Source organism: Nicotiana tomentosiformis, chromosome 2, assembly GCF_000390325.3.
Source record: "Nicotiana tomentosiformis chromosome 2, ASM39032v3, whole genome shotgun sequence".
Classification (NCBI taxonomy): Eukaryota; Viridiplantae; Streptophyta; class Magnoliopsida; order Solanales; family Solanaceae; genus Nicotiana; species Nicotiana tomentosiformis.
In genome coordinates this window covers 74,788,076-74,812,897 of record NC_090813.1, presented here as the reverse complement: position 1 = coordinate 74,812,897, position 24,822 = coordinate 74,788,076, and the positions used below count along the sequence as shown (strand labels likewise).

At 40.1% G+C, this 24,822-nt stretch overlaps 1 protein-coding gene across 1 annotated transcript; it reads left to right on the top strand.

The window, feature by feature from the left end:
• The first annotated feature begins 24,232 nt into the window (after window positions 1–24,232).
• Window positions 24,233–24,616, top strand: LOC104089729 (uncharacterized). Its single transcript, XM_009594698.1, has one exon. It carries the CDS (start codon window positions 24,233–24,235, stop codon window positions 24,614–24,616), a length of 384 nt encoding a protein of 127 aa, XP_009592993.1.
• The last annotated feature ends 206 nt before the right edge of the window (window positions 24,617–24,822 follow it).

Below are 24,822 nucleotides of genomic sequence, written 5' to 3'. Positions count from 1 at the left end.
ATAATTATAACTTAAAATAAAGATAAGTAGTTAGGGAAAAGATAACATGACAATAGAAGAGATAACAATTTTAGTTAAGGCACAGATGAATCAAATGAACAACAAGAGTGGATCATGAAGCAATTAACTCTAATTAAAGCAGGTAGAGGTGAAACCAGTAATTAAGAAACGTATTCATAACAAAACAACTGCATATTCAGTAAATACAAGAACCTAAGAACCCTAAAAGGCCAACTTTCCACAAATAAGTCCGAGCACGTACTCGTCACCTCGCGTACACGGACTACAATTAGCATAGAGACTCAAATCCTAAGGGGTAGTTCCCCCACACAAGGTTAGGCAAGATAATTACCTCAAAGAAGACAGACCGATACTCAAAAATGAACTTCTCGGTGAAATGGCCTCCGGACTGCTCAAATCTAATCAAAATAACTTCAAAGCACAAATAAAACTCATAAGAAACTATTCCGGATCATAAAGCTTCAATCTTTATAAAAATCTTAAAATTGACCCCCGGGCCCGCACCTTGGAACCCAAAAAATTTCACAAAATCCAAACACCCATTCCGATACGAGTTCAACCATACTAAAATTATCAAATTCCGATACCAATTCGTCCCTCAAATCATGATTTTTATTTTGAAAACTTTCTTCAACAACCACCATTTTCCTCAACTCAAAACACAAATTAAATGATCAAACTAAAGATAAAATCATGGATTATATTAAATTCTAGGTGAAGAACACTTACCCAATCGATCTGCTTGAAAAACCCACAAGGAAGCTCCCAAAACCGAGCTCTCAAAGCCCCAAAGTGAAATGAGATCAAACCCTCGAAATTTCCCCTTTTCTGCCTAGTGATCTCGCACCTGCGGAATTCCAGTCGCACCTGCGACGCCGCACCTGCGGAAATTCCATCGCACGTGCGGAAATGACTTAAGTCTTCTGGTCCGCTTCTGCGAGCCCAAGGCCGCACCTGCGAGTGCGCGCCTGCGGATTCTAGTCCGCATCTGCTACCCCCGTCCATACCGCTCTTGCGACCATCACTCCGCATCTGCGGATGCACAGATGCGGCTCCCTTCTTGCACCTGTGCTCACGGACCTTCTTGGCCCAAAGAGCACATGCGCCCTTCATTCCGCACATGCGATCCCGCATCTGCGGTCTCCCCACCGCAGGTGTGAAACACCAGAAACCAGCAAAGCTTCAGCAATTGCATAAGTCTAATATTTCCTCCGCTAAGCACCCGAACACACCCGAGGCCCCCGGGATCTCAACCAAACATACCAACCAGTCCTAAAATACCATACGAACTTAGTAGAGCCCTCGAATCACACCAAAAAAATGCTAAAAATACAATTCACCCTCCGATTCAAACTTGATGAACTTGAAACTTCTAATTTCTACAACTAATGCCGAAACCTACCAAACCACATCCGATTGACCCCAAATTTTGTAGACAAGTCCCAAATAACATAAAAGAGTTGTCCCAACTATTGGAATTGCATTCCGACCCCGATATCAAAAATTCCACTTCCGGTCAAAATCTCCGAAAATTCGACTTTTGCCATTTCAAGCCTATATCAGCTACAGACCTCAAATCCACCGTCAGGACACGCTTCTAAGTCCAAAATCACCCAAAGGAGCTAACGGAACCACTAGAACTTCATTCCGGAGTCGTCTTCACACACTTCTAACTACGGTCAAAATCTTAAGACTTTAGCGTCCGTTTTAGGGACTAAGTGTCCCAAATCACTTCGAATCATCCAGTAACTGAATTCAACCACGCACACAAGGCAATACAAATAATACGAAGCTGCTCAAGGCATTATGCCGCCGAACGAGACTTAAATTCTCAAAATGACTGGTCGGGTCGTTACATCCTTCCCCTCTTAAACAAACGTTCGTCCTCGAACGTGTCAAGAATTGCCTCGAAGTCTTCAAATCACTGAAAACACATATCCAACTTACACTCGCGGGTGACCCCATGTCACCCCAACCCACATAAGCCTGACGACACCATCTCAACTGTAATGTTTCCTTTCTACCAACACCGATAAGCCTTGGAATCAAAATTCTCACCTTCAGTTCATCTCCAAAGGACCCGATTCTAAATTCATACCCGGTATCAGTCTCAACTAACTGAAACAACTCATGCCTATACACATAAGGTACGACCATTCAACATGACACGCCACACATAGGCCCAAAATAACATTTCTGATCATAATAGTTGCCCGTAATCAAAACCAGCACCGGCAATTAGCCTCATATCCATTAGACCCCTATTTCAAATCTCCACAACACTGACAACAATGCAAGAAACATGAAGACCTCTTAACTATACACCCGAATCAACAAGTCACAACTAACACCACCGGGCACACACCCCGCAAGCTAAAACTCAAGAAGCATAGAACAAAAATGACTGAATATGTAAAGAGAAACATCAAACAAGCCCGACAGACACAACTCTCTCTGAGTACCATCCTACAAATCAATTTAAAAGGAAAAATTAAAGTATATGAACAAATCACAGGGATCTCATCCTAATATAACTTCCACCGCGGCACGCAACCCGGCTCAAACATATCAAATCACATGGAATTGTGAGGGTCTCACCCTTAACTCTGAATCACATTCCGAATACACATCACACCAATTGAAATCTTCTACTAACTCAATTCTGCCAATAAAATCACAACACTTACTGAACTCTCACCCCGGTAGAGTATCAAATCACAAATCGTAACCAAAATTACTCAGGAATCACATCAAACCTTCCATAATAGAAAACATGAATTTACTTCTAGTCTCGTAACTTTCAATAATGAATTAAAACAACAATAGACACGGTTATCACTCATAAAATCTCCCAACAGGGACAAACACATGTACAGAATACTAAGTCATGAACTCACTCATAGGTGGAGCAACAAATAGGGGACTTACCATAATAAGCAGAACTGAAACAAAATACGAATGGTGCCCCTCTATAACAAATCAAAAGCATAACTGTATGGCATCATCTGGCGTAACGGCCTCAATCCTACTATATGAAACATATCAACGGGTCGGGCCTTCCCCTCTTGGGCGCCCTCTACTCGCCTGAATACTCTGCTGTGACACACCTGTCAAGAGTCTAGGACAATCTCTCACCATGTGGCTGGTATCACCATACTCGAAACAACCTCTCTGCTGACATGGTTATGGGAACTGTGCGGTACAGGTACTTTGAGACCCATGAGCACCTGAAACACTGTGCGAAGCCTGAAGTGCAAACTGAACTGGCTGACCCACAAAACCTCTACCATGTTGTACCCTGCCTCCAAAATAAGGACCAGTAGATCTTTTCGGTCTACGAGTCCTCCTCGCCTCCCTGTCCTCTCTCTCCTGACCTCACATGTCCTCTCTCTCTTGATCCCACATGCCCTCCACTCGGCGAGCGATCCCTACCACCTGCTAAAACGAAAGATCCGACTCCAACTCCCTAGCCATGTTGAATTGAATATCATGCCTGAGCCCCTCAATGAATCTACGGACACGCTCTCTAACTCTAGCGACCAAAGCAGGTGCATGTCTGGCCAAATCATTGAATCTAATGGCATACTCTGACACTGACATAGTGCCATAGCATAGCTGCTCAAACTCCATGCGACATGCATCTCGAAGGGACTGAGGTACAAACTTTTTCAGGAACATCTCTGAAAAGTGAACCAATGTAAGTGAAGCTGACTCGGCTGGGCTACCCAACTCATACGTCTGTCACCTCTGATAAGCCGCTCCCCTGAGCTGGAACGTAGTAAAAGCAGCCCTGCTCGTCTCCACAATACCCATAGTATGGAGAATGCGGTGACACTCCTCCAGAAAACCTTAGGCATCATCTGTCACCAATCCACTGAAGGTAGGAGGGTGGTACTTCTTGTACCTCTCAAGTCTAAGCTGTTCTTCCTCAGATGTTGTTGCCCTAACCATGGGCTGAACTGGACCATGGACTGTGTCGCCATGACACCTTTGGAACCTAACCAACATGAACTCGCTGCTCTGGAGTATGGGCGACGGGAGTCTGAGCTCCTCCCCCGATCTGGAAAATATCTGGTACAACCGGAATCAACCCCGCCTGAGCCAATATACCAAACATACTCAGGAACTGTGTTAGGTCTCCTGAAGTGCGGGGTAACAGCAGGCGCCTCCGGTACCTGCCCCCCAACTGGAACTACTGGCGGCTCCTCAACTGCTACTCTGGTAGGTGCCCTAGCTGCGGCACGTGCTCCTCGTCAGCTCTGCCTCTGCCCCCAGCGACATTTGCTCCGGGGGTAACTTCATCAGTAACTGTAGCTCGTGTCCTCACCATCTGTGAGACTATGGAATGATAAAAGTTCAAACTTCGAGACCAATGAACTCGCACGATAGGAATGAAGGAAGTGAAACTGTCCTAATAGTTCCGTAGCCTCTCGAAAATAAGTACAGACGTCTCCGTACCGATCCACAAGACTCTACTAAACTCACTTATGACTCGTAGCACCTATAAACCTAGAGCTCTGATACCAACTTGTCACGACCCAATTTTTCCTCAGTTGGGTATCGTGATGGCACCTAGTCTTAGGGACTAGGTAAGCCTAACATTTACTGAATAGCAACAATAATTAAATAACATCTAATAATTTTTGAAATAGAAATCTCTATAAAATTTATAATTCCCAAAATCGGTAGTACAAATCATAAGCTCTACAGAGTTTGCTACAATTTACTAAATACAACTATTTGAAATAAAGTAAATAGTGTGAATACAAATCAGAAGGTGACTTCGAAGCCTGCGAACACAGCAACATGTTTACCTTGAGTCTCCACAGCAACAGTCTGCACTGCTAGCTAATGATTGACTGACTTCGAAAATACCTGGATCTACACAAAAATGTGCAGAAGTGCAGTATGAGTACACCACGGTGGTACCCAACAAGTATCAAGACTAACCTCAATGGAGTAGTGACGAGGTACAGTCAAGACACCTACTGGACTAAATAACCTGAACAAAGTATAAGTATAGAAACAACAGAGTATAATATCTACATAAAAAAATAACGCGATATGTCTAACAATACAGTAATTGCAATAGGAAAGGACAACAACAAATATCAGTGGAATACCAAAATAAAGACACGGAAGGATGAACGGAAATGCAACATAAATCCGAAATCACAGATACAGAAAGGACAAGCAATCATTCAACCACAACGACCGTTTTCACATCAAGTTTCAGTCAATAAACTCCATGAGATACCGAACCTCGGACAAATCACAACTCACAGGTCTCAATGCCTGAACCTTAACACTTGGCATCCCGTGCCCTCATTACACCTCATAATCGCATTGACGACTCGCGTGCCAAATAGAGCCATTCTCACATAGAAGGCAAGTAAGCAAGGGTGTACATCTATACTCAACAATATCAAGAAAACCTCTTATATGATAAGAGAGCTTAACTATGTGTATGCTTGTGCAAGTGTCCTAACATAGTTCATACCAGCTAGTGAGCATAAGGGAAATGAACGGATAGCACGTAGAATGTTTTCTCACAACTTTCACAAGATAAAGCTCACAGAGGTAAGTGTACCACTACACAAATATCAACAACAAGAATGCCCCCAGGCCATCACAAATCATCACAAATCAATCTCCGACACAACCCACCTTGTCTCGCCATGTGTGCAATAGTAAAATAAATGCCCGCATTGTCTCGCCACACGTGCATAATAATGTTCCCACCTTGTCTCGCCACATGCGCAACCCACATATATATACATCCCGTCTTGTCACGCCCCATGTGCAAATATCAATAGCAACAATAGCACGACAGAAACCTCGTGCAACCCAATAACACTCGAACAGCAGAAACCCCGTGCATCACAATAATAACAACCGCATGACAAAAACCTCGTGCATCACAATAACAAGTATAACAACAATAATGACAATAATACAAGGGTACGACAAATAAGTCAACTCCAAAATTCTAGAACACAAAGAAACAGAGTAACTAATTCACAAGGAGTAGTCACAATAGAGAATACTACTCATAATAAGAACAACTCAACAAGAAAAGAAATAATATGTAACAACGGCCCGCAATGTACAGTTCAACAACAAGGGAGCTAACACAAGTCGAATGATTCTAAATAAGGATAAGTCGACTAAGATATAGGATATCTAAACTTACTTTAAGGTCGGGCAATTACGAAAGAGACACAACTAATTCAATTAAGGATAAGCAGCAGAAAGATAATCATAGTTTCAATTAAGGATGACCAATTACAGAAGAGATAATTATAACTTCAAATAAAGATAAGTAATTAGGGGAAAGATAACATGACAATAGAAGAGATAACAATTTTAGTTAAGGCACAAATGAATCAAATGAACAACAAGAGTGGATCATGAAGCAATTAACTCTAATTAAAGCAGGTAGAAGTGAAACTAGTAATTAAGAAATGTATTCATAACAAAACAACTGCATATTCAGTAAATACAAGAACCTAAGAACCCTAAAAGGCCAACTTTCCACAAATAAGTCTGAGCACGTACTCGTCACCTCACGTACACGAACTACAATTAGCATAGAGACTCAAATCCTAAGGGGTAGTACCCCCACACAAGGTTAGGCAAGATACTTACCTCAAAGAAGACAGACCGATACTCAAAAGTGAACTTCTCGTTGAAATGGCCTCCCGATGGCTCAAATCTAATCAAAATAACTTCAAAGCACAAATAAAACTCATAAGAAACTATTCCGGATCATAAAGCTTCAATCTTTATCAAAATCTAAAAATCGATCCCCGGGCCCGCACCTTGGAACCTAACAAATTTCACAAAATCCGAACACCCATTCCGATACGAGTTCAACCATACTAAATTTATTAAATTCTGATACCAATTCGTCCCTCAAATCATGATTTTCCATTTCGAAAACTTTCTTCAACAACCACCATTTTCCTCAACTCAAAACACAAATTAAAATATAAAAGTAAAGATAAAATCATGTATTATATTAAATTCTAGGTGAAGAACACTTACCTAATCGATTTTCTTGAAAAACCCATAAGGAAGTTCCCAAAACCGAGCTCTCAAAGCCCAAAAGTGAAATGAGATCAAACCCTCGAAATTTTCCCATTTTTTCCCACTGATCTCGCACCTGCGGACTTCCAGTCACACCTGCGGAAATTCCATCGCAGGTGTGGAAATGAATTAAGTCCTCTGGTCCGCTTCTGCAAGCCCAAGGCCGCACCTGCGAGTGCGCGCCTGCGGATTCTAGTCCGCATCTGCGACCCCCCGCCCAGGCCGCCCATACCGCTTCTGCGACCATCACTCCGCATCTGCGGATGCGTAGATGCGGCTCCATTCTCGCACATGTTCTCACAGACCTTCTTGGCCCAAAGCGCACCTGCACCCTTCACTCCGCACGTGCGATCCCGCACCTGCGATCTCCCCACCGCAGGTGCGAAATACTTGAAACCAGCAAAGTTTCAGCAATTGCATAAGTCTGATATTTCCTCCGCTAAGCACCCGAATACACTAGAGGCCCCCGGGACCTCAACCAAACACACAAAATAGTTTTAAAATACCATACGAACTTAGTCGAGCCCTCTAATCACACAGAACAATGCTAAAAACACAATTCACCTTTCGATTCAAACTTGATGAACTTGAAACTTCTAATTTCTATAACTAATATCGAAACCTACCAAACCACATCTGATTGACCCCAAATTTTGCAGGCAAGTCCCAAATAATATAACGGAGTTGTTACAACTCTCGAAATCACATTCGACCCCGATATAAAAAAGTTCACATCCGGTCAAAATCTCCGAAAATTTAACTTTTGCCATTTCAAGCCTAAATCAGCTACATACCTCAAATTCACCCTCTGGACACGTTCCTAAGTCCAAAATCATCCAACGGAGCTAACAGAACCACCAGAACTCCATTCCGGAGTCATCTTCACATAGTTCCAACTACAGTCAAAATCCTAAGACTTTAGCTTTCGTTTTAGTGACTAAGTGTCCCAAATCACTCAGAATCATTCGGTTACTGAATTCAATCACGCACGCAAGTCAATACATATAATATGAAGCTGCTCAGGGACTTATGCTGCCGAATGGGATTTAAATTCTCAATACGACCAGCCGGGTCGTTACAGGAGGCTAAGGAGGAGTTGGAAGAACACAAGAACAAGAATTTCATCATTCCTTCCTCACTCAAGATCTGGGTTTGAATTGAATTTATGTTTTAATATACTTTAGTTACATTTGTGAAGAACTTCTCCATGTCAATGGAATAGATCTTTTTGGATTTTGATGGATTTGGTGTATTGATGATTGTTTGTGGATTATAACTCTATTTTAATTTATTTGAATTGTTTTTGAAAGATTTAATTGTTGCATATATATTCACTTGTTCTTGGTTGAGTTCATTAATTTTTCTTAGTAATCGAAAGAGGCTAGTTGAATCATTGATTAAACCTAGTTAGGAGGATAATTGAAAGAGGTTCTCCTAAAGAACAATCCATTACGAATTCTTGCATATCTCCACCGAGCTTAAATTGGTTTATATTGTGAGATTGAGACTTAATCGAGAGAGTAGTTTCTATGAAACGTTTGAACTAATAATTGAGTGAATTCGAGAGACTCACTTGAACATTAGGAGTGAATTAACTAGAGTTAATCGCAGACAATTATCTTACACCTATCCAATCAATCCCTACTTTCTCCCATTGATATCTTCCGTGCTTACTTTTGTTGCGATTGTCATAGTCAATTAGCTCTAGATTCTTAGTTAATTTTAGTTTTTAATCAAATAACTATCAAATGTTGATTATCTTGGATAGCAATCAAGCTATAAACTATGACAATAATGTTTAACTCCAATCCTTATGGACACGATATTATATTATACTATCTTTGACTAGCGAGCACAATTTAAGTGTGTATTTTGTGCTCGTCAAATTTTGGCGTCGTTGCCGGGATTGGCAATCAATAATGTTTAAAATAGTTTGTTGTGCTAATTCAGGAAGTTATTTTTTTTTCTTTTATTTTGTTCGTCACGGGTTTCTCCTCCATGTGCAGGCAATAGGTTCAGTCTGTTGTGTATGACACAATCTTCTTGTAAAGAAGTAATACCCTACAACCGGGAATTAGAAAAACACCTGCGACAACTGAGTAAAGAGAAAGAGTTCACCATAAGGTTCTTGGGGCAACCTTCAAACCAAGAACACACGGCTAATAATGATGACAATGAGGTAGAGGCAGCTGCTGAGGCAGCCCATAGAGCTGTTGAGGAAACTGTCGAAGACAATAGGTGTCGAAGATTCAATCTAAATCGACCCTTAATTGAAGACCAGTTCGAGAATGTGGTACCAAGGCTTGGTAGAGCATTGGGTGACTACGCCAGACCAGTCTACAATCAACGATTGTCAAGTGTTAGACCACCTCCAATTGCAGCCAATAATTTCGAATTGAAGTAAAGTTTGCTTCAAACCATTCAAAACAATTGTATTTTCAGAGGAAAGATAAACGAAGTTCCAAACACGCATCTGATGGACTTAGAGGAGATTATGAATACCTTTCAATACAATGGGGTGTCACAAGATGCAGTGTATTTAAGGGCATTCCCCTTTTCAGTTAAAGATAATGCGAAGCAATGGCTTCGAAGCTTTCCAAATGGATAAATTCAAACATGGGAGGAAATGACCAGAAAACTTCTTGATAAATATTTCTCCTCAGCTACGCTATGAGAAAGAGAATAAAACTATTTTTGTAGCATGTGAGCAGTTTAAGGAGATAGTTAGAAGGTGTCAATATAGCAGAATTAAACTCTTGATGCAACTCCAGGATTTTTGGAATGGATTGACACTGACCTCACGTTGAACATTAAGCAATGCATTTGGAGGCCCCTTTATGAAGAAGACTCCAGAGGAGATAGTTACAATTCTTGATGAATTATCTGAAGATGTTAATCAGTGGCCCTCTAATAGTGTGAAAACAAAAACCAACTGATGTTCACCAAGTTGATACTACTACATCTGTGCAACTACAACTTGATGTTATGGCTAAATAAATACGAAAGCTAACTGTAGCTTCGATGCAAAATGTACACCACACAACTTGTGATGCAAAATATGCATGAGAGTCAAGTCTCAACCGAGGAAGTGAATGTTGTAGCAAACTATAATTTTAATGCAATGGGGCAGAGGCGCCCCGATTTTTCATGGAGTTCACCTGGGGGTACTGCAAATGTATGGCAACAAAACAACCCCGGATTCCAGAAACAAGGAGCTCCATGTTTTCAAAATCAGCAGAGGCAGCAGTATCAATCTCCACAGCCGAATCAACCCAGCATGGAAGATCTTATGAAGACCTTTATTATCAAGACATATGAGAGGCTTGATTCCCATGATGCAATTATCAAAGAATTAGGTACATCATTTCGTAGCCTGGAAACACAGATTGGGCAATTAGCTACTCTAATGTCTGAAGAGCCCCATGAACATTCCCGGCTGATACAGAAAGAAGTCCCAAAGAAACACTGAATATTGTAACTTTGAAAAATGGGCAAGTGTTGAAGGATCTCACCCCAATCCACAAATATATGAGACATGAAAAAGAAATCGGGGAGCATCTGAAAAGTGGTGTCGAAAAGAAGAAGGAAAAAAACTCGAGAAGGGAGGAACCTGAGGCGAGCAAGCATATCCCTGTGCTGACTTTTCCCTAAAAGCTAAGTAGAGAAAAGCTAGACAAGCAGTTCGAGAGATTTCTAGATGTGCTGAAAGAGGTTCATATAAACCTACTATTCACAGAAGTGCTCTCACAAATGCCGGCTTATGCCAAGTTCTTGAAGGAGATCCTGACAAAGAAGAGGAAAATAGAAGAGACCTTAGTGGTCAAGCTCACAAAATATTGCAGTGCAGTATAGCAAAATAAACTCCCACAAAAGTGTGGAGATCCAGGGAGTTTTACCATACCTTGTTCTTTAGGCACTACTAATTTTGATAAGTTTCTATGTGATTCTGTTGCCATAATTAATTTAATGCCTTTATCTATTTACAGGAAACTGGAGAAGGAGATTTGAGAGATAAGGTCTGCACTAATATTTTTGCAGCTGGCAGACCAAACGACTCTAATACTCGAAGGAATAGCTGAAGATGTCTTAGTTCGGGTAGATAAGTTTGTATTTCCTGTGAATTTCATAGTGGTTAATATGGAAGATAACAAGGAAGTCCCCCTCATCGTAGGAAGACCATTCCTAGCAACGGGTAGAGAAATATTAGATATACATGAGAGAAAACTCATGCTTAGAGTGGGCGAGGAAACTGTGACTTTTGAGATGGATGTAGAAACGGGGGTAAAAAGAGAGAAGCTAGCTGCTAGTGTTATGTGAAAAGTGAAGGGCGTAACAGAGAAGGCTGCAGTGAGTGAAAAAGATAAGTGTGGGGTGTACCCCAAGAAGGCTGAGAAGAAGCTATCTGCATGGATGAGTGCACTAGTTCGGGCGCGAGGGATGGATCCCAACTTCGACTCAAACCCCGACAGGATGTTCAGGGAAGTTGTCCTTACGTCTTCTTTTTATTTGTGTGTGATAGGTACATGACACAATTTAAAGTGTGCGGTGAGGATGTACATATGTATAGAATGTAAAAATGTCCATGTGTGTTTTTGTAATTCATTTGATTGAAAATTTGAAATTTTTTTATTTTTCCAGACGATGGATGTCATTCGACAAGTTTCTCGAGGGATTAAGTCGAAAGAAAAAGACAAAAGATTTTTTTTAGGTAGCGTCTGAATTCCCCCTTGGTTTTTCTTTGTGTCGCGGTTCTTTTCCAAGGGTTTTATTTGAACCTGGAGTAGTTTTCTTTTTAGGAGTAGGAGATCTTGTGTTGTCATTTTAAATGAAAGCAATATTTCTTGACTTTATTATGCCTTGAGAATAGTAAGTGCTTTAGTTGTGACGCTTAGGCTCAGGTTTTGACTCATGTATAAGCACCTTAAATTGTATGAACTAAATTTTGCTTAACTACTTTGATTAGAGTGTCTTGATGAGTCTGATCCTGAGTGAGTTTTGTGCCATGTGTGTGTGAGATTTTATGTATTCTGTGCATTTCATTTGATGTCTAGAACTTGCCCCGTGTGTTTGAAAGTGAAATAGTAGTTTTATTCAGTCTTGGAAGTGATAGGCGTTTATTTGTTGAGCTAGTTATATGTTGTACCCACCTAATTGTTAAGTATCTTAGTTAACCTTTTTGAGCCTGTAATCTTGTTTCTTTGGCAACCACATTACAAGCCTTACCCATTTTACCTCTCGCGAGCACTTGAAATTGGTATGAACTTTGTAAAAGTTAATGTGTGGAGTGTTGGTTAGCTTTTGAGTGAAACTAATGAAATAAGGATAAAGGTGCACTATTTTGAAAAAAAAAAGAGCCACATGAATTGAAAAAATATAGTTGCATTGTTGTGCAAATATTTATTGATAGTGATAACTTTTGATGTATGTGTGCTTAAAGAAGTGGGGAGTTGACATATATTGATGTTAGGGTGGAGTTATGGTTTGACAAAAAATGTGGGATTTTGAACGGCCAATTGTATATATTAAAGTGTTTAGGAAGGTGCAATCAATAAATCCAAATGTATCATAGCTGTCCCGCAGCCTACATTATAACCAAATAAAATTCTACTTGATCCTTGACTGAATAAGCTTAATTAGTAGAGTAGTACACTACGGGCAAGCTTATGGTACATTCTTTGTGGTGCATGAATTTTATTTCTGAGAGTAAGTTAATTCTTTCTATCTTGAGTTCCTATGTGTTCTTGAATTTTATTGTGTGTGAAACTACTCTCTATTTTTGTGTGAGGGGACTTGATGCATGAAGGAAAAGTAATGTCATTGACCTCTGTGTTAGAGTAAGTGAGCAAGTTGTGAAAAATGCGTGGTGCTGTTTGTGAGCACGTAATTTTTGCCCTACGAAATACTCTTACAAAATTCACACCAAAAAAATAATAATTTACTTTCTAATTGTTTTTGATTTTTATAGAATTTCTAGGAATTTCTCTTTAATTGTTTGTTCGAATTTAGTTGCGTTTTTGTGCATATTTAATATCTCAAATCACAAAAATCCAAAAAACAAATATATAAAAAAAATTGGTCAAAACTTTATTTCATGGCATTTTTAGATTTTAATTGCATTTTAGGATTTAGTTACATGTTAATTGCATAATTAATACATAAAAATCAAAAATACGCATTAATCACTCTTGCATTGTTTTTGCATTGATTTAATTAATTGGTCAATTGATGTTGCAATTAGTCAATTGTTAGGAAAATAGGTTGATAGGTTAATTTTGCAAATCAGTTGGAATTAGGAGTGTTCAATAAAATGATTATTTTTGAAATTGAGAAAAAGGAAAGAAAGAGGTTGTTTGTTATTATTACAAACTAAGCCAAAGCAATCTCAGCGGCCCAATTGCCTCACAAAATCTCGCTCAGCCCAATCCCCAATCCGGTCCAATTCCCCCAAAAACCAAAACGACCCCATTTAATCCCGATCTCATCCCCACCGTTCATCAAGTCTTGATCTAACGGGCCGGAACTGATTTCCCCATCCTATAAAACTGTCTGAAATAGCCCCCAAAACCCTAGAGACCAACCTTATTTGCCCCCATCTCTCATTCTCACTCTCTCTCACAGCCGCCGCCGGAAATCGCCCCACGGTGGCGCCCCACCACCAATCTCCCTCAAATCTTCACCCCATACTCCTCAACTCATCCTCAGTCCAAATTTACCATTGATTTTCTCAAAATCCCCACCAAACTCGTGGATTTTTAGATCTCAAAATATCAAAAACCCTAGATTTGCCCATTTTAAATTTTTCTTCTAATCCGAGCTTGCTTTCTGCTATGACCTGCATCAGTCGACTGCTCCTGTTGAGAGCTATCGATTGATGTTGGTTTCATAACTTTCTTTAGTCATTAATTTTGTTAAAATCTCCACGGTTTTGCTGGGTTTCTTTCCTCTCCATCTCTCTACATTCGATTCTCTGGCCAAGCTATGATCGTTATCGTTACATGCAGCCACTATCTCTTCTTTTCAAGCATTGAATCAGTGCCCGCGTAATGATATCGATTACCGCTCGGATTCTTGGAGGCCGACAGTGATGTCGTCAATGGGTAATCCTTATTTTCTTTTCATTACTTAATTGCATGATTTACTGAATGATTGGCGTTCTTTGTGTTTTGACTGATTGAATTACATGTTATAGATTAGTTTTAGTTTAATTAACAGCATATTTTAGGTTATCTTTAATTATACTTCGCCGAATTTGCTAAACTGTCATTTGAATTGATTGTTCTATGGTGCATCAGTAGTTGACTGTTAATGTGCTCTTTCATATGATTGGCATGTTCAGATTAGTAGGGATTTTGAAATTCAGTAATTCTGTATTAGGTCAATGTTTTAGATGCATAACAATCAGTTTAATTAGGTTAAAGTGATCTTGATTAGTTAATTACATGTTTAAATTAGGTTAATCACCTAAAATAGGTTGAAGTTTGAATATTGTTTGTTGTGCTGTGATTTGTAATCCATCTAAGTTTTTTGTGATAGCCGTTTGTAGTTACTAAAAATACAAGGGGGTTAAAAGAAATAAGAAAATCAAGAATCTTAAGTAGTTGAGTAGGAAGCTTCTAGAGAGGGGTTTAAAGTGCAACAAAACAAATAAAATAGGTCAAATCTGGGGTAAAAAGGGATAATTTCATAAGCAAAAGGGGCTGGGAAAATAGGAAAAGAATAGCTGAAGCACAGCTGTCCATTTTCGGTTAAAAAAAGATGCTTTCTCCCCTAATTTTCAGCTAACAGATTCCCTACACTCTCTCTGATTTTTTCTCTCATAGGGCACTCCCCTACCCTCTATACAAGGGACATATATTCACACACATGATACACGAATTCTCTGCAAAAATCGCACATACACTCCCTCACCCTCACTGATTGCTCTCAAAGAAAATACTCTGAAAAATTCAATTTAAATACAGAAAAACCAAAAAGAAAAAAGAGGAAGATTCAAGTTTGTTTTCTACATCCTTACTCTGTTGCTGCATATTCTGGGTTTCATAGGTGTTCGAGTTAAAAAATCATTGTGTTTGTTGATGTACTCACTCTGTTGTGGTTAGGCTGTAGCTTTAAAGTTAAGATTTCTCCTTGTTTCTCTGTTGCTGTTTCTCTGCTAGTAGGTGCGTTCATCCACCTTTGTTATTTTCTGCTTGGATCATAAATGAAATCCCAACTTGTCTATGCAATGTTCATGCTTGATTCAATAGATCCAATATAGTTTTGATGAAGTTTTGTTTAAATTTCCATCTCTTTAACATGTATGTTTGGACTAAGCCATTTCAGTTATTATCACTCTCATGAATAGTTCACTACTAAAATTTTTATTGAGTTTAAATAAGATTCATGTGTAATGTGACTTCAAGGATGATGAATCCGGGAATCTGGTCACCTTTGGTTTAGATTCACTTTGAAAAACCTAACTCAAAGGATTCTGATTATAGAATGCAGTGGTTCCATGGTGCTTTCTCAATGAAAGTAGTAGTTATAGATGCCTAATTCTGTAGCATTTGATACTGGATTGTAAAATAATGTCTGTAATTGATTGGTTGATTTATGGATGTAATTAGTTCGATTTAATTAGGCTATGAACCTCTCACGTTATTTAGATTAATTGCAAATTAATGCTGGACTTGAATAGTTGCAGATTTTGTCTTATAACGCATGCTAACAACTTTTCTGTTAAATTTTGGAGTTGAATTCACTCTGTAGGGCCTAAAGATAGAACTGGTCATTCTGTGGCCCGTTTAGTTAATGACAGATTCTGGGCATCACCAAGGAAAGCCCATTGAGGACCTGGGCATTTATATTTTCCTTCACCTTTATTCTTGATTAAAATGACCAAATTAGAATCAATAGTACAACTGTTTACGTATAATTACGTCCATCTTTCCCCCCACTAGTTAAATTCCATGGGCATGTATTTAAACCGTTGGTAATTATAATTTGATTCTGAATATGTAAAGTAATACTTAATTCACGTGCGCTCATTCTTGGATTTCAGTGATCAAAATCATGTGTGCATGATTCACAATATGTGCATACAACCTGCGACCTTACACCAAAATCTCAAAACCCGCAAAAAATTAAATTTAGTAAGGCTAATCCATTTTTCTGTAACAAATCTACTACTTTTCCTTCCACAATTAATTTTCATAAGCCTGAGGCCCCACAACAATCTCAAACTAATTTAGAAAAAAATAATTCTTTTGAACATTCGTAGCTTGCTTTAGGAGCAATTAATAAATCATCGTGACTATGGGTACGGTTTCTGTGGCATAGTCATAATACGTAACTCCGAATTAAAGTGCGTGTTTCACGCGACTTGACCACAACTTCAAATAATAATAAACATGTTGTGAATCACGGGTGCATTTCACGTGGCGTAATTTGCAATATGTACAAAAACAATGAGTGTGCAACATCGCGACTTGTTCAAATAAATTTCATAAATACTAAAATTGGTTACATAAATAATTAAAAGCGGTAAAGAGTAAAATGCACAATAGGTTTAAAACATGTAATCAGATAATTAAGCAAAGTATTAATTGTTAAGCGACCGTGCTAAACGGAACTCGGGAGTACCTCACATCTTCTCCCGGGATAACAGAATTCCTTACCCGATCTTCTGTATTCGCGGACCATAAATAGAGTCAATTTTCCCGATTTGGAATTTTAAAATAAATCGGTGATTTGGGACACCATAAAAATTATTCCTAGTGGCTACTATAATTAAATAAATAATCCCATTTCAAATAATATCACTTTAATTGGAAAAACTCCCCTATTTTTCTGAAAAGGGAGGTGTGACAGCTCTGCCGACTCTGCTGGGGAAACGAACCCAGAACTTCTGGTTCAGGGTTCAAAATTCGAGCTTAGAATAACTGTTTTACTTGGCCTATGTGCTAATGCTTCGCGTGGCTTCTTTTCTGTTAGAGTCATACCCCTAATTTTAGAATGAAAATCTGACAAGTTGTAAAGCCGGTGAAGCTTCTGTATTCCAGGTATGTTGCCTCCCCCCTCCCCCCCCCCCCCCGCTCGAGTTGTCCGCTCGGGTAAGCCAGGTCTAGAACAACACACCCAAGATTTAAACCTAGAATAACATAGCCTCCTGCCGGAACCCTAGTAGGAACGTTTGTTTGCATTACGTGCATTTAACTTTGGGGACTTAACACAGGGGTTGGGTCCGTCTAGGACAGGTGTACCCAATATAAAAGACCATCCTGATGCATTTTACGTGCTACTTGTACATATGTTTGTTTTGGCTTGCATTTTGACCGGCTTCTAGAATAGGGAAAGAAAATCAAGAAAAATAAAGAGTGAGGTACGAGAGAAAATTTACCCGGTTCTAAAAATCTAGGTATTTTAAAAATTCTAAAACTCTACCGAAATTTTAAAAAACAAAGTGAAAAAGAAATGTCATTTCAAAATGAGCCAAAGTTTTCAAGTGTCATGTTTCCCCTGTTCCATTAACATTGACTGAACTATGCGGGTCTGATTCTCACCGGATGTGAGATACGTAGGAAAACTTCATCGGTTGCGGCCCCCAATTTTCAAAAATCTAAAAGTATTTTTCCTTAATTCCTTCTTTAGAAGTCTTTCCTTAGAAAATCTCAAATAAGAAAAAAAAATTAAACCCAAAAATACTTTCTTTCTTTCTTTTTAGAAGTCTTTCATTAAAAAAAAAAATAAATCAAATCAAAATCCAAAAATATGTTTTTTTCCTTCTTTAGAAGTCTTTCTCCGAAAAAAATAAAATAAAAAATCTAAATTCAAAAATAAAATCTTTCTTCTTTAGAAGTCTTTCTTTTAAAAAATTCTCAAAAAAAAAAACAAACAAATCGAAATCCAAAAATATTTTCTTTCTTCTTTATAAGTCTTTCTTTCGGAAATTTAAAAAAAAAGTTAGTTTATTTACTTTATTCCTAATCATCCTGAACTACGTAATGGTCTGATTCATGCGGCGTCATGATACGTAGGCAATCCCCCATCGGATTCGATCATAACCATAATTAATCTAAGTGAAAAATAAAAAATAAAAAAAATTGAGAGGCAATAAGTGAAAGAAAATGAAAAAAGTGTGATAAAGACAAAAGAGAAAACTAGGAATGACAAAACAATAGAGAAAGAGATTGGAAATAAAAGAAAAGAATTACAGAGCGAAAAAGAGATAGTGAAAGCCGGGATGAAACATGCAATCGTTGCAAAAACATTGTAGAAACGTTTAAACTGTTTAGGTGCACTGTATCCCAATATGTGATTTCCTATATGTTAAATGTCTCAAAACTAATAAGGTTGTTATATATGCCTTTAGCCAGGTCTTGTTCAGGTGGTTGGTTTTATCGGTAATTTGGCTTCTCACCCCTATTTTACAAGATCCAAAGGAAAGGTTCCAATGGCTTCAGAAAGCAATCTCTGCATTTTTAACACTGAGGATAGCCCTGAGCTGGCTATTTCACAACCCAAGTCGGTATCTGCCGAAGAAAACAAGATGTTGCATCTCCGCATGTTGGAAATGTAGGACACCTGGTCCAAAGTAGGGATCCACCAAGCGCAATTTCCGAGTTACCCGAGCTGGTCCCAAGGACAGTTGGAACCACCAACATCCCTATGACTAACCCATTTGTCCCATTTGGGTACCCTTCTACATCATCCAACTTCACCAGTATGCCTTTTGTGGTCCGCCCCCAGACACCATTCTCCGGAGCACCGTCAACGTTATTCTCCGCACCACCGGCCTTCGCCATGGCACAACCAACCGTGCCCGGGACATGTTTTGAACCTTCAATATTCACCTTCTAAGGCCCGCAATTTCAGTCTGACCTGACTCATGTTACTCCGGACTCGTACGCTTAACAGCCACAATATGAGTCCCCGATTGAGCAAGAAAAAATAGTTAGAAATCCCAAGCAGGAAGAAATAGCTCGGAAGATGAGAAGCTTGGAACAGAGCTTGAAAAAAATGCAAGGCGTGAGTGGACAAAAAAGTGTTTCTTATTCGGATTTGTGCATGTTCCCAAATGTTCATTTACTGATGGTTTCAAAATGCCAAAGTTCAAGAAGTATGATGGGCACGGAGACCTAATTTCTCATTTAAAAAGATACTGCAATCAGCTGAGAGGGGCTGGTGGGAAAGAAGAGTTATTGATAGCCTACTTCGGAGAAAGCTTGATTGGAATCGTCTCGGAATAATGCATAGATCAAGAAATCTCCCACTGGCACATATGGGATGATTTGGCTCGAGATTTTGTCAGACAATTCCATTACAATGTGGACATCGCTCCAGACAGAAACTCATTGTTTAATTTGAAGAAGAAAACCGTGAAAAGTTTCCGCGAGTATGCTATCAAATGGCGCGAGCATGCCACCAGAGTAAAACCACCCATGGACGAAGCAGAAATGGTTACAGTCTTCCTGCAAGCCTGGGAGATTGGTTACTTCCAGAATATGATGTCTGCTATGGGTAAGCCATTTGCTGAGGCCATCAAGATTGGGGAGATGGTAGAGAACGGTCTAAAAATTGGCCGGATATTGAGTCAAGTTGCCTTGAAAGCTACCTCCCAAGCCATCCAGAACGGTTCAGGGGGTTTGGCTAATCGCAAAAAGAGAGAGGAAGGAGCCATGATGGCTTCGGGTTCAAGAGGGCCTCGCCGATCATTTGACCGCTCTTATATGCCACCAAGAATCCCACAACACTATTTCCCACATCAAGATGCATCTTATGTTGTGGAACCGCCTCACTATGCGGTCATGAATGCCCGACCTTACACACGGAACCAACAACATTACAACCAAACCCGAGCTCCAACTCCCAGAAATAAATATCCCTATCAAGATCTATATAATTCTTGCCTACCACAAAATGCACACCAACATAATCCACGCCCTCGTGAGCCTCCTAGGAAAAACAATTTCACCCTTATTGGTGAATCTTACTCCAGTCTGCTTAAGAAATTTATCCAACTGGGTCTTTTGCAACCTGCGCCTTCCAATCGGCAAAATCCCGAGTCTCCATCATACAGGGGCGGTACCAGTTGTGCATACCATTTAGGAATAGAAGGCCATGACATAGAAGATTGTTGGGCCCTCAAAAGGGGTGTCGAAGGCTTGATTGAAGAGAAAAGAATTGTGCTGAGGGACGAGGAGATCCCTAATGTGACTAACAATCCATTACCAGCTAACAATAATGGACCAGTCATTGGTATGCTTTGTGAGGACAAAGAGTTTGACCCGGCATTGAAGGCCATTATTGACATCGCCAATTTATAGGCAAGACCTAAAGCGACGTTCAAACCGGCCAAAGCCGAAAAGAAAGTTGCTCTGATTCCTCAAGTTGTTGAAACAAAAATGGGCCAGCACCTGCCAACAATGTGGTTCTCTATGTTCCCAAGGCCCCAATAAAAGAACAGTTTATCCTCTACACTCCCAAGAAATTCGAGGAAAGGAAGGCTATATTGACTGTGCCAAGATTGTATATGCCAAGGGGGACCTATGTGGCGCGGGAGTCGGTAATATTTACCCAGGCTGACTGAACCCATGGTTATTAGCATCGCACCACAGAGTCCTATGAAAGATCCCACCGTAGTCCCCTAGAACTACAATAGAATTGTGGTTACATACAAAGGGAAAGAGGTTATTGGAGAAGTGAACGAGGTGAATCAGTCTGGGAAGCACCACACCCCAGAAGAGCTAAAGAAGTCCAAGATGCGCAGGGATAAACAGATATCGTCCCAGAGGCCTATAAGCAATGAGGAAGCAGAAGATTTCTTTAGAAAGATGAAAATATCAGAATATTCAATAGTTGACCAACTCGGAAGACTCCTTCCCAGGTCTCACTCTTATCTCTGATGCTGAGTTCGGATGAACACCATAAAGTGCTCCTCAAAACACTGAATGAAGCATACGTCCTGGTGGATACTTTTGTCAAACAATTGGAAAGAATTGCCAAAAGATTCTTTGAGGTCAATAGGATTTCCTTCAGCCGCGATGATTTTCCCCCAGAGGGAGCCGCTCACAACAAAGCCCTCCACTTGATTGTTAAATGTAAGGGCTATTATGTGAAAAGAGTGATGTTATATAGTGGGTCAGAGGTCGATATTTGCCCTCTCTCAACACTCCAGAGAATGGAGATCTGAATAGAAAGAATCCGGGCAAACAATGTCTGCATACGAGATTTTGATGGGGTCAAGAGAGACATAATAGGAGAAATTGATCTGATTCTGACTATTGGCCCCGTGTATTCTGAGGTGCCCTTCCAGGTTTTGGACATGGAAACCACATACAATTTCCTCCTGGGTAGACCGTGGATTAATGCTGCTGGAGCTGTTCCCTCCACTCTTCACTAAATGGTCAAGTTTGAATATGAAAATCAAGAGATTTTTGTCCATGTAGAAGATGAGCAATCCATCTACCGGGACCCTTCAGTCCCATGTCCTGAATCTAGGGAAGGTAGTGAGCATATTGTGTACCAAGCTTTCAAAATTACGGTTGCCGACCAATTTGAAGAAGGGGTCCCATTACCTCAACCTTGCTTGTCTAATGCTTCGGTCATGGTTGCCACCCAAATGATTCGAAATAGGTACAAGCCCGGAAAGGGGCTCGGGTTATCTCTGCAGGGCATTACTGAGCCTATTATCCCAATTGCCAATGAGAAGTGCTTTGGTGTGGGCTTCCGAGCTACAGAGGCCGACAGAACATGAGCTGATAAGCGCAAAGAAAATGGGTGGGTCCTGTCCCAGCCCATTCCACATCTCGCCCAATCATTTTCCAAACCAAAGTATGTGTAAGAAGAAAAGAGGCCTTTATGGTCGGAGAAATCGATGATATATGTGAAGCCTTGAAACAAATGCTATATGAGTCCCACATGGTCCAGCCAGGGGAAGGCACGAGAAATGCCATGGTGCAGTATATGGGGCCAGATTTCATGCTTCAGAACTAGGAGGCTACCAAATTCCCCGTCAAGCGAGAGTCTCGGTAATTCAGTCTTGCCATCTCTTCTACATTACGAGATATTTTAGGGTGTAACTCGAATGCTTTACTTTATTGTATTTTTATTCTAATGTAAACCCTCATATCTTCAATTCAATTAAATGGAGTCAATATTTCATCGTCCATAGATGTCTCTTTTCTTTTGTTCTGATTTTGCTATTTTTCTTATCTTTTTCTTTTCAGTTCTAATAATGCGGACTTAAATAACATGATATACTTGCGGACTTCATGCCAAGATCCTAAAATACTGTCTAACTTTGAAATAATGAATCAAGACCCAGAATATGATGAAGATGAGGCTTTTAGGGAAATAAATCAAGAATTGGAACAATTTGAGAATAAGCCTAAGCCAAACATAAATGAAACCGAGCCAGTTAATTTGGGCAGTTCAGAAGAGATCCTAGAAACCATGATAAGCATTCACGCTGATGAAAGAACCAGAGATGCTTTGATCCAACTTTTGTTTGAATTCAAAGACGTGTTCGCATGGTCTTATGATGATATGCCAGGGCTGGGTGTTAATTTGGTGGTACATAAATTGCCTACCTATCCCGGTTATCCACCGGTCCAACGGAAGCAAAGAAAGTTCAAAACTGACATTAGTGATAAGATTAACGAAGAAGTCACGAAACAACTGAAAGCTGGTATGATCCGAGTGGTCCGATACACCACGTGGCTGGCTAATATGGTTCCAGTGCCAAAGAAAGATGGAAAAACCCGAGTATGTGTTGATTACCGGGATTTGAACAAGGCATGTCCCAAGGATAACTTTCCACTGCCAAACATCCACATTCTTGTTGATAACTGTGCTAAACACGAGATACAGTTTTTTGTGGATTGTTATGATGGATATCAAGAGGTTCTGATGGATGAAGAAGATGCAGAAAAGACTGCTTTCACCACACCTTGGGGCACTTACTGTTACAGGGTCATGCCATTTGGTTTGAAAAACGCCGGGGTAACCTACATGAGAGCTATAACTGCCATCTTTCATGACATGATGCACCAGGAAATTGAGGTATATATGGATGATGTGATCATTAAATCCAGAACACAAGAAGACCATGTGCGAGATGTGAGGAAGTTCTTTGAGCGGCTGCGCATGTATGACTTGAAATTGAACCCAGCTAAATGTGCATTTGAAGTTCTGTCTTGGAAACTTCTAGGGTTTATAGTTAGTCGGAGGGGTATCGAATTAGATCCAACAAAAATAAAATCTATTCGGGATTTTCCCCCTCCAAGGACCAAGAAAGAGGTCATGAGACTGCTAGGGAGGTTGAATTACATCAACAGATTCATTGCTCAGCTTACTACCACTTGTGAGCCCATATTTAAGTTGTTGAAGAAAGATGCGGAAATCAAATGGACAGATGAGTGTCAAGAAGCTTTTGATAAAATCAAAGAATATCTGCCATATCCGTCAGTCTTGGTTCCACCCAAGCAAGGAAGACCTTTGTTCTTGTACCTGACAGTCTTGGAAAATTCTTTCGGCTGTGTCATGGGGCAACACGATGTGACCGGGAAAAGAGAGCAAGCCATATACTATCTGAGCAAGAAGTTTACCAGTTATGAAGTTAAATACACTTTGTTGGAAAGAACATGTTGCGCCCTAACTTGGGTCGCCCAGAAGCTCAGACATTATCTGTTGGCTTACACCACATATCTCATAATCAGGATGAATTCTTTGAAGTATATATTCTAGAAGCCAATGCCCACTGGAAGGTTAGCAAAATGGCAGATCCTGCTCACCGAGTTTGACATAGTCTATGTCACCCGTACGGCGATGAAAGCCCAACCCCTAAGCACTTACTTTCAGGATGGGGAAGTAAACTCGGTTGAAGAAGTTTCGAAGAGCACCAATGCCTGGAAAATGTTCTTTAATGGGGTTGTAAATGCAAAAGGCATGGAAATTGGGGGAATTCTAATTTCGCACACATGTCAGCACTATCCGGCCACAACCCAGCTTCGGTTCGTCTGTACAAACAATAACGCCGAGTATGAAGCCTGCATTCTAGGCATGAACATGGCAATTGATCTGGGTGTAGAGGAATTATTAATCAGGGGGATTCTAATTTAATCATTCGGCAAGCCCAAGGCGAATGGGAAACTCGAAACATCAAACTCATCTCGTATATCCACATGTGGAAGATCTCAGCAAACGGTTCAAGTCCGTGGAGTTCAAGTATAACCCTCGATTCTATAATGAGTTAGCTGATGCACTAGCTAGTTTGGCCTCAGTGTTGCCAGACCCGGGTAATGTTCACATTGACCCGCTGGAAATTCAGGTTCGAGAAAGGCATAGTTATTGTAATGCAATTGAAATGGAGCCAGATGTTCAGCCATGGAATCATGATATCAAAAGGTTTGTGAAAACAAAAGAATATCCCGAACAGGCCAGCGGGGATCAAAAGAGAACAAACTATCAGAAGGCTTGCAAACAGTTTCTTTTTGAGCGGAGAAGTCCTATACAAAAAAACTCCTGATCTGAATCTTTTGAGGTGCGTAGATTCCCGAGAAGCTGAAAAGAACATGAATGAAGTGCATTCGGGAGTATGTGGGCCTCACATGAATGGGTATGTACTTGCAAAAAAAAATCCTCCGGGCAAGTTATTACTCGATGACCATGGAAAAAGATTGTTTTAGTTTAATCCAAAAATGCCATCAGTGCCAGATACACGGTGACCTTATT

What these genes read in the sequence shown, in the direction of transcription:
- LOC104089729 (XM_009594698.1), top strand. Translation starts at nt 24,233, where the DNA reads ATGGGAAACTCGAAACATCAAACTCATCTCGTATATCCACATGTGGAA.